At 46.5% G+C, this 10,875-nt stretch overlaps 2 protein-coding genes across 2 annotated transcripts in view; both read left to right on the top strand.

The window, feature by feature from the left end:
* Dhx33 (DEAH-box helicase 33) overlaps nt 1-3,912 on the top strand; it is a 19,948-nt gene extending 16,036 nt beyond the window's left edge. The window contains exon 12 of the mRNA XM_050162598.1: nt 623-3,912. Within this exon, the coding sequence (XP_050018555.1) occupies nt 623-931 (309 nt within the window). The 3' untranslated portion in view covers nt 932-3,912. The remainder of the gene's footprint in view (nt 1-622) is intronic.
* A 1,490-nt stretch (nt 3,913-5,402) lies between these two features.
* Nucleotides 5,403-10,857, top strand: C1qbp (complement C1q binding protein). Its single transcript, XM_050162599.1, has 6 exons — nt 5,403-5,701; nt 6,096-6,246; nt 9,143-9,236; nt 9,846-9,941; nt 10,067-10,189; nt 10,451-10,857. Exons 1-6 carry the CDS (start codon nt 5,476-5,478, stop codon nt 10,598-10,600), a joined length of 840 nt encoding a protein of 279 aa, XP_050018556.1. The 5' UTR covers nt 5,403-5,475; the 3' UTR covers nt 10,601-10,857.
* Nucleotides 10,858-10,875: the final 18 nt, after the last annotated feature.

Consider the following 10,875-nt stretch of genomic DNA (forward strand, 5'->3'; position numbering starts at 1 on the left):
CCCTCCCTCCCTCCCTCCCTTTCCCTCTTCTTCTCCCTCTCCCTCTCCCTCTCCCTCTTCCTCTTCCTCTTCCTCTTCCTCTCCCTCTCTCAAGTCTTGTGGTATAGAAGATTAGAAGTTCCCCTGCAGCTAGAGTTACAAATAGTCCTGGGTGCTTTGACTTGAACCTAGGTCCTCTGAAAGAGAAGCCAGTGCTCTTAAGTTCTAAGCCATCTCTCCAGCTCCCATCCTGTATCTTTCTGGGTTTTCGAGGTCGGGTTTTTCTGTAGCTTTGGAGCCTGTCCTGGAATTCTCTCTGTAGACCAGACTGGCCTCGAACTCACAAAAATCTGCCTGTCTGCCTCCCGAGTGCTGGGATTAAAGGTTTATGCCACCACACCGCTTGGTTCCCATCCTGTATCTTAAAATGCTTCTCTTCAAACTGGATGGTTTCCATCTATTTTCCCTCACCTGTGCCCTCATCCTTCACCTGAACTGCTGCCTATGGCAATTGAAATGCTACCTTTGGATGTCAATCAAGATTTCACTTTGTGTTGGCCACTCTTTAGGTCTTGCTGCTCCCTTGCGCTGTACAGTGCTGAGGAGGATTAATGTTTGGGGTCTTTTCTGTTTCCTAAAACAGATGTCAATGCCAATCATGTCATCTCGAGGGGACATGGAGAGTGTCCGCCGCTGCCTGGCTCACAGCCTCTTTATGAGTACTGCCGAACTCCAGCCAGATGGCACCTATGCCACCACAGACACACACCAGCCAGTGGCCATCCACCCATCGTCTGTCCTGTTCCACTGCAAACCTGCCTGTGTGGTATACACTGCACTGCTGTACACCAACAAATGCTACATGCGTGACCTCTGTGTTGTGGATGCTGAGTGGCTCTATGAAGCCGCCCCTGACTACTTCCGGAGGAAGCTGAGAACTGCCAGAAACTGATCCACCTCAGAATGCTGCCAACATGGCTGGGCCTGCAACTTAGATCACACCTATCTTCCAAGTAGACTCAAGCTGGAGGAAACGTACACTTCAGTGCAGCCAGACTCGCTGAGTTCAGGAGCTTGGAAGTGCTGATGAAACTTCTTAGACTCAGCCTTGTAGACATGCTCATGCCTAGACCGTGAGATACGAGACTTGTGCTTTGGGTTTGACTGGGCAATTTCTAATGACTGAATTAACTTCTGAGCCTCAATTTCTTCATATGCCAGAGGGGGATAAGACTTAGAAGTTCAGAGTAATGAAGTTTAGAGAAAATGAACAGAAAGCTACCCAGAGGTTTGCCTGGCACAAGATAAGACAATCAGTGAATTATAAGCCATTGTGCTCTGTGATATAATTAGGTACAACACAGCCCTTGAACTCTTGTGACTGTTTCTTGGAGGAGCCATAGGAAGCTCCAGATCCAATTGGTTGACCTCAGTGTTTTCCCCCTTGCTCCCTTCTCCTCATGGAATGCAGGACCTCATGCATGCTATGCAAACACTCTGCCACTGAGCCAGTCCCCAGCCTCCACTACCATTTAAAGACCTGTATGTCTTTGAAATAGAAAACAGAAGAAACTGAGTCCCTCAGATATTGCCAGAATAAGATATATTCTGACCTGTTGGCCCTCATGGCTCAGGGTGGAGCTCCTTCTCTTGTCCGCCTCCAAGCAGAAACCAGCAGAGGAGGCCCTTAGTGCCTCTGTGGCTGTGTCCCCCACAGTGCTTTCAGGAGACATGCAGATTTCCTGAAAATGGGAAGCCAGCTTTTCAGTGCAGAAGCCTTCTGAAGCCCAGTGATCGTTTTCTCTTGGGTGGGCACCTACGAATGTGTGTCCATGATGCTTCACGCCCATTTCAGCAGTCTCTGTTCAGGTGAACCCTCGTCGGAGCTGCTGGGTGGCAGGGATGGGACAGATGCTTGACGGCTCAGAAGCCGGGTATCAGTTCGTCCTTTTCACCACTCCCAGTCTTTGTGGTTTTGGTCTTATTGGTTTTTTCCTCTTTGTTGCAGGGACCTGAGGAGAGTTAGTTTTGCCACTTCCTAACCAGGTGCCACTCTCTGACCTTCACTGTCTAATTTTGTCAGAGGAAAGTAGAGAAGCCTTGCCATCCCTTTCCTGTCTAGAAAAGATTCATCTTAGTTGATTGTTAGGAGCAAACAGTCCCTAGTGTGGTGATCATACCTGTAATCCAGCTGAGGGGAAGACTGGGTTCTAGGCCAGCCTGGGCTGGACCTTGTATCCAAGTGGAGGGGAAGAAAGGAGAGAAAAAGCACACTTTTCCTAGAAAATGTTTGACCCTAGAAAAAGCCAAATATAGCCCTATAATTAGTTGGTCCAGACGCAGCTCTACTGCTAGGATTCTGTCATTATAATATGAATTGTGTTGTTTTTGAGCAGGGGCCAAACTGCCTACAAAGTACTTCAAAGACAGTAGGCAGTTTCTTCTCTCTGGGTCCAACATGTTCTTTCCAGAGAGCATAGCCTGAGTGAGCACTTCCATTCCCAGGGTCTCACTGGTCCACAACTGTATATGTTGAGTCTGGTCTGGGCTTTATTATAACCCTAGCCATGAGCAATCAAGCTTTTAGCCAGTGTTTAGGGTTGTCTGGGTACTCATGACTTCTTTGATAAAATGGTTACATTACCAACTTTCTGAAAAGCTATTGAGAAAATTTTCCTTTTAAAGTGTATTTTTCCTATTTACACAGGGGCAGGGGTGTTTATTTAGCCTTGCTTAGTAAGAGAAACTTTTGTATTTTTAGTGGAGCATTCATTATGCTGGTTAAAGAAAACAAGGGGAGGCAATATATTCCCCAGTAAAGTAAGAGGGTGTTTTCTGGGTCAGTAAAGACTTAGTTTGTATGGGTTCACTCCAGAGCAGGTACTGGGAACTTGGAGTGACTGGCTCCTTCCCGGAAAAGGGTGAAGGACAGTTGGAGTAGATTTAATGTCTCTGTACAGAAATATGTTCATCACTTTAACATTCTGGTAGAATTTTAATAGAGTATTTAGTTTTTTTATTGGGCTTTTTAAAAAATAGCTTTTTAATAAAGCTGCTCAGGGATTAAATCAGATGGAAATTCCATTCTGACTCCATATTACTACAGAGAAGTTAATAATTGCTTGAGCTGCAGGGACGGTGCCCTTTAAGCTTTCTTAAGAAAGTAAAATGTTGCTTGGCAGTGGTGGCACCATAACGTAGCCTTTAATCCCAGCACTCGGGAAGCAGAGGCAGGTGGATCTCTGTGAGACCAGCCTTGTCTACAGGAGCAAGTTCCAGGATAGCCAGAGCTACACAGAGAAACCCTGTCTAGAAAAACCAAACCAACAAAAAGTCAACTGTTTCGTGGTTTTACTGCGATGCAACCTGAGCTGCTTTTCAGCGGGTGAACTCTCCAGCCTGAAGAATCCAGTCTGCGCAGAGGAGCCTCAAACAGATGAACCTCACACAGCATGCTGCAACACCCACGGTGATGGTTTCATTACCAGGTCCCCAGTGAAAACCTTTGCACCTCTGCCAGTTGTTACAAGATTTCAAACATTTACTGTGACACAAATCCTTGTACTCCAACTACCAGGGTCTGTTTGGAACTATGGCCATGCATCCAATATGCCATTCTTGAGCACATCAGCTAGACTACTGTACTGTGGGGGGAAATTTTATATTGATTGCTGTTGTGTAGAAAAAAATTAAAGAGCAAAGATACCAAGTTGATTTGGACTTTGCTATATTCTATCTGATCTCAAACATACCATAAAAACAGTTTTTGTGTGCAATGCTTAAATTTGCTTTTGACTATAAAAATATGAATCTTATTTATATATGTGGCCTTTTTGGGGAAAATATGAATCTTAAATATGTGGCCTTTTGGGGGCCTCCTTTCCCTTGTTTATAGAATGATGTTTGGAATATTAAACATTAGTCTTATTGGCATTCATTTGGAAAGACTTGTTATCTATATTTAGGTTTTTTTTTTTTGTTTTGTTTTGGTTTGGTTTTTTGAGTTAGGGTTTCTTTGTGTAGCCTTGGCTAACCTGGAACTACCTCTTGTAGGCCAGGCTGACCTCGAACGAACTCACAGAGATTCGCCTGCCTCTATCTCCTGAGTGCTGGGATTAAAGGCGTGCGCCACCACCGCCCAGCTTGCTGCAGAACTTTTGAAGCTAATCTAGAGTTTCACTTTGTAGCTTTGCTTAGCTTGGAACTCAAACAGAACCACCTTTATCTTCTTCCCCAGTACTGGGAATATAGGTGTGCCTCTGCCTCCCGAGTGCTGGGGTTAAAGGCGTGCACCAGCTTGATTTCTTGATTTTTTTTAAATTTATTTATTATATATACAATATTATGTCTACATGTATGCCTTCAGGTCAGAAGAGGGCACCAGAAGCTGGACAGTGGTAGCGCACGCCTTTAATCCCAGCACTCGGGAGGCAGAGGCAGGTGGATCTCTGTGAGTTCGAGGCCAGCCTGGTCTACAAGAGCTAGTTCCGGGACAGGCACCAAAGCTACAGAGAAACCCTGTCTCGAAAAACCAAAAAAAAAAAAAAAAAAAAAGGCACCAGATCCCATTACAGATGGTTGTAAACTCCATCATGTGGTTGCTGGGAATTGAACTTGGGACCTTTGGAAGAGCAGGCAGTGCTATTAACCACTGAGCCATCTCTCCAGCCCCCAGCTTGATTTTTTTTTTTTTTTTTTTTTTTTTTTTTTTTTTTTTGAGACAAGATCTTTCTTTGTAACCTTGGCTGTTATAAAACCCACTGTGTGGACCAGGATGGCCTTAAACTCAGAGAGAGCTGTCTGCCTCCCAGGTGCTGGAAGTAAAAGACATGAGCGTCTGATGTTTGCTGTTGACTGGTATTCATGGAAGTCAAAAAAGGGTGTCTGATGCCCTAGAACTCGAGTTAGATGGTTGTGGTCCTCTGCAAAAGCAACAAATGCTCTTAACCACTGAAACCTTATCTCCAGCCCCCTAGTATCCTTGATTCTTTACCTAAATGGTGTAAGCCATGAATTTCTGTTCCCAGGAAAAGGATAGTCCATTTAAAAAAAAAAAGAAAAAACTGGTTGAATTAATAGGGGGTATAGAGGTTTCCAAAATGAATGCTCACTCTACGGCAGCTGGGTGCAGGCTAGCCTGAACGTTTCCCATATTGGCGGTTCCAGAAGACCTTGAAGTGAGGTGATTTTGGAGTAAATGCCCCTGACTGAGTCGGCGTGAGACCTGAGCACATTCCACGAAGTAGCAAAGCCTGGTGCGGGTTAAGAAAAGTGGGTGAATTGGGGAGAGAGGGCAGCAAGGCAGAGGACACTACTATAGGATTCGAGGCCTCCCAGCTGCACTGGCGGCTCCCAGCAGAGGGCGCAGTCTGGTCCGGGGCTTGACGCCCTCTGACGTAAAAGAGCTTCCCGGGCGGAGGCGGAACTTCCGGTACTACACGAGTTTATAGCGTGTCTTGGCCCGGTTGTCCTTACCTCGCACGTGCCTGCTCTGCGATGCTTCCCCTGCTGCGCTGCGTGCCCCGCGCCCTGGGCGCCGCTGCCTCGGGCCTCCGAGCCACCGTCCGGGCCTTGCCGCACCGACAGCTGCTGCAGCCCGCGCCCCGGCCGTGCCTTCGGCCCTTCGGGCTGCTCAGCGTACGAGCGGGCTCCGCGCGGCGCTCCGGCCTCCTGAAGACCCCGGCGCCCTGCTCGTGCGGCTGTGGAGCTCTGCACACCGAGGGTAAGGTTCGCGCATCCAGGCCGGGGTGTGGGGGCCCAGCTTGGAACGGATCCCGGGCTGGCATCGCAGGCTCTCCTCGTGTCTTGGAAACATGACTTGGCAAAGGCCCGGAGGGGTCCTGGATTGAAAATGGTTGCTGGGCATGCCTTTGGCAAGTGGAAGAGGGTAGTTGGGGATATGCGGAGAGTAATAATAGTCCATGAAGATTATTTTCTAGAACGCAGTGCAGCCCAGTAAATATATCCTGGGGTTTTTACAGAGTGGGAAACGGGCGTTTTCAAGCGTGAATTGGGCTAGTGTCTTGGAGCAGCCACAGAAAAAGAACAGACACCGTCCAGGTCTGTAGGTAAAAATTGGCTTTTTTGTTTTTGGATCATCTTGGTTTTCCTTTTAGGAGACAAAGCCTTTGTTGAATTCTTGACGGATGAAATTAAGGAAGAGAAGAAAATCCAGAAGCATAAATCCCTTCCCAAGATGTCTGGAGATTGGGAGCTGGAAGTGAACGGGACAGAGGCTAAATTGTTGCGCAAAGTTGCTGGAGAAAAGTAAGTATGGGCTCGGGAGTTGTAGGAGGCTGAATTCCTCACTCTGCAGCATCCAGTCTTGTCCATCCCCAGACGATCCTGCTCTTGCTTAGGCCCCGGTTTTGGAGAAAGCATGCAGTTTGAAATTTTCTTAGGTTCCAGGAGTACATTCACGGATACACATCTGCTGTGGGCCGGTAATTAAGGAGACATTAAGCAGCTCCAAAATGTGTAGAGAAAAGTCTTTTGGAATGGCAGACACAGGCCTTGGGTTACTGATGACAGTGCTGGATTTAGGCACTGAAGTTTAGGATTTTTTTCCTTTTTTTTTTTAAGATTTATTTATTATGTATACAGTATTCTCTGCATGTCAGAAGAGGACACCAGATCTCATTACAGATGGTTGTGAGCCACCATGTGGTTGCTGGGAATTGAACTCAGGACCTTTGGAAGAGCAGGCAATGCTCTTAACCACTGAGCCATCTCTCCAGCCACCAGGATTTTTTTTCTTGTTTGGTTTGTTTATCTGCCTCAAACTCCAGAGATCTGTCTGCTGGGTTTAAAGGTGCTCACCACCACCGCCCACCCCCTAGGAATATTTAAAGTGCTGATAAATTCACTTGTTTAGAATTGACATAAAATTATACTCTCTGACTTGTGTTTCTAGCAGCTGAAAATGCAATATATGTAACGTTTAAGTAACAGGATGAAGTTACAGTGTAGACAGTCCTTCAGAGGTAGAGTTCTTAGCCAAGCTTAGCTTATGTACTCCCTCCACTAAACTGCTTTGTGAAACAGGGTCTCTATCTTGCTGTATAACACAGACTGACCTCGGACTCTGGGTCCTCCTGCTTCAGACACCTATGTGTTGCAGTTATGGCCTGTGCCACCACACCTGGCACCCCTAAAACTGTTAGGCCCTTGTTTCTGCAGTTGTGTTACTCATTCACCCTGTCTTCCTTAGAGAAGTCCTCCTGGGCTAAGTACGAGCATTTGTGAGGGCAGGATCAATTCCCAGTGCCTCACGAGCACAGTGTTCTCCTGTGAGTTAGAAAGCAATTTTATTCCGTGGGGGTCAATAATCCTAGTTCAAGGCCGGGCTGGGCTGTGGTGGTATACACCTACAACCCCAGGTCTTGAATTCCAGACAGCCAAGGCCCTGTCCCTTAAAAAAACAAAAAGGCTGGGCTGTGGTGGCACACGCCTTTAATCCCGGAGGCAGAGGCGAGGGGATCTCTGTGATTTCAAGGCCAGCCTAGACCACAAAAGCTAGTTCCAGGACAGGCTATAAAGCTACAGAGAAACCCTGTCTCGGGAAAAAAAAAGAAGAGGAGGGTCATTCATTGATTCTGGGGTGTGTGCATCTGATGATGGCCTTCTGTCTCTTTAAAACCTTTAGAATTCAATCTTGGAAATCACTCTCTCCCAACACCCTACTCCTTCCATTTCCTTCCTACCCACCCAGCTCCATACCCCCCACCCCTTATTTTTGTTTTTTGTTTTGATTTTTTAGAGATCAGGTTTCTCTGTAATCTTGACTGTTCTGGAACTTACTCAGTAGACCAGGTTGGCCTTGAACTCAGATCCACCTACCTTTGCCTCCAGAGTGCTGGGATTAAATGCCTACGCCTAGCTCTTGTGTTTTTCTTAAACACAAACCACCAGGTACACCTTTAATCCCATTGCCAAGAGGCTAGTGTATCAAGGCTAGCCCAGTATAAAATATCATTGGGGCCTCCCATGAAGTATGATCAATAGCTATATCTCTGTTGATACCATTGTAGAAGACTGGTTTTTCCTTTGCAGCTACTATCAATTGCAGATATCTTGGCTTGGAGCGGGAGCCCACCTGGCTTGATATAGCCAGTGAATGCCCCATTTCTAAACACCACAGGTTGAAGCTTCCACTCTTGGATTAGTGGGTATCACTCTTTGGTAGATTGCATGGAGCCCTGGGTTTGTTTGATCCCTAGCACCAAAGATCGGGGAGATATTAACTTTAGGAATTAAGTCTGCATACATGGGGGAAGAATGTAAACCATGTTGAAACTGCTTGCCTAACGTGTAAGGCTCTGGGTTCAATCCCCAGTGCTGCACACCTTAGACCTTTTAGCACTGGCACGAAGAAACCAGTGTAAACATTTGAGTCTGTTTTTCTTAGAGTTCTCCAATTTCAGACCTTAAGGTCTGTGATCCCTTTTTGAAGTAAGGGTCCGGTTTGTTTTTGCACAGCATATTGTGTTTTGCCTCATACATAGGTTGCTTGTAACTTCACCTAAATCATTTTAGGGTTTTTCAGCCCATTTTGGACCCAGGAACTCAGATTAGTCCAAGGTTAGGCATGCTTTATGTCTGTCATTTTTTTTATCTGTGGCAAAATGGCCTGACAGCAAGGCATTGGGCAGTTCGGCTCCAGGAAGCAGCATTCAGTGCGTTCTTACATGGGTTGGCCCTGCTGAAACAGAATAGAACCTTCTGCTTCCTGGTGTCAAGGCAAAGGAATTTTTTCTCATTTTAGAACATGTTTTGTCATCTACAACTTAAAAGTTCTCACAAAGGGGCAGCGTGCAGCTGTGAACATCTGCCAAGCATACACAGGGTGTTTGTTGAGCTCCAGGACCTCACAAAGGGGGAAAGAAAACATTGCTGTGTGTTTCAGTTCCCTGTGTGTGGCTGTGCAAAGTGAGTCTGTTTGGCGGTTTTTGTGAGGCTTTTTTTCTGGGGCAGATGGCTGTCCACCTCCATCAGCTTCCCTAGAAAGACCCAGGATGGCAGCTTTGTGGCTATGATAGTTCCCAGAGCAGCCAGCTGGGGTGGAGACATTGTCCTCACACACTTGCCTCACTGGAGCAGACCTCTCTCCTGCGGTTCCCTCCATTAGTACTGTCCCTTAGTGTGTTTTCACTTGCCTTTCCAGGATCACTGTCACCTTCAACATCAACAACAGCATCCCTCCAACGTTTGGCGGTGAGGAGGAGCCCTCAGAAGGGCAGAAGGCTGAAGAACAGGAGGTGAGCTAATGATACTTCTACCAGCCATTTTTCTCTTCCGAAAGGCAAGAAGGACTGGTGTTTGGTTGGATTGGTTTTTTTGAGACAGGGTTTCTCTATGTAACAACCTTGGCTGTCCTGGAACTTAAAGGCCAAGCTCACCTCGAACTCATAGATCCACCTGTCTCTGCCTCCCAAGTGCTAGGATTAAAGGCATGCGTCACCCAATGTCTGGGCCTGTCCTTTGCTATAGAAGGAAGTTGCTCCTTTTTCTGGCTAAGGTGGCCACTTAGCCAGAGCTATATGTGCCAAGCTCCAATCCTACAGCTGCTAAAGCAGCCATTGAGGAAGGAGCACCAGGTCTGCTTCAGCCATCACTACAGTGTCAGAGCGGAAACAGCTCTGAAGGGCTGGTACAAATCTGTGAGCTGGTACATAGCTGTACTGGACTTGAAACACCACTCTAAACCCATGTTCTTTTAGAACGAAAGTTGCTGACAGGACTGGTAACTGTTTAATGCTGTATGTGAAGATGCTGTGGCTATCACACTCTGCACCACCCAGGGCTGTCGGTCTGGGTGTGTACACTCTACCAGCACTGCATATACTGACTTGTTCCTGTTTCTCCAGCCGGAACTGACATCAACTCCCAATTTTGTGGTTGAAGTTACCAAGAGTGACAGCAAGAAGACCCTTGTACTGGACTGTCACTATCCTGAGGATGAGGTGTGTGGGTGGAGTATCTTCTGATTTCACCTGGACTAGACCAGGATGGGAAGAGAAGACCAGGATGGGGTGAGAGGGGTGGGAGCAGGGTAGATAACCATCCTTAGACCTCTGCTGTCTCTCAGGTCGGACAAGAAGAGGATACCGAGAGTGATATTTTCTCTATCAAGGAAGTTAGCTTTCAGACCACCGGTGACTCTGAATGGAGGGATACTAACTACACACTCAACACAGATTCCCTGGATTGGGTAAGTGCTGGTGGATGTGGAGAGGGCTTTGGCTTTTGCAGAGAAGGGTCAAGGAATGGAAGTGATGTTATAAAAACAAACAAATGTGTTTCCATACATGCCTGTGTGGGAAGATCAGAGGACAACTTTGGGGACTTGGTTCTTCTACCTTGTTCTTTCCATCCACTATGTGGGTCCCAAGAAACTGACACCTTCACTTCGTAAGCTGTCTTGCCAACTCTGTCTGCAGCTCTTTAAGCTAGTCAACGTTTTTCTTCCCAGGCCTTGTATGACCACCTGATGGATTTCCTTGAGGACCGAGGGATTGACAACACTTTTGCGGATGAGTTGGTGGAGCTCAGTACAGCCCTAGAGCACCAAGAATATATCACCTTTCTCGAGGACCTCAAAAGTTTCGTCAAGAGCCAGTAGAACTGTCAGAGACCAAGGGCTTTAATTTAAATGGCAAGCTTTGGCCAGTGAACAAAAGCTACCTTGACATCAGAATCATGCTTTGAAATGGCTGTCATCCTAATATCATGTGAGGAAAAAAAGCAAGTTTAAATTATTTCTGTTAGTGCTTCTGTTTACTAGTCACTTGGATATTTTCTCCTGTACAAATCTATTACTTGTAGATTTTTGTATAACAATGATGGACAATAAAATTAATTTTATCTCCTCCAAGGAAAGTCTGGACTTTCTGTTTC

This window comes from Alexandromys fortis, unplaced genomic scaffold (genome assembly GCF_014885135.2).
Source record: "Alexandromys fortis isolate MF-2015 unplaced genomic scaffold, M_Fortis_MF-2015_v1.1 scaffold_84, whole genome shotgun sequence".
NCBI lineage: Eukaryota > Metazoa > Chordata > Mammalia > Rodentia > Cricetidae > Alexandromys > Alexandromys fortis.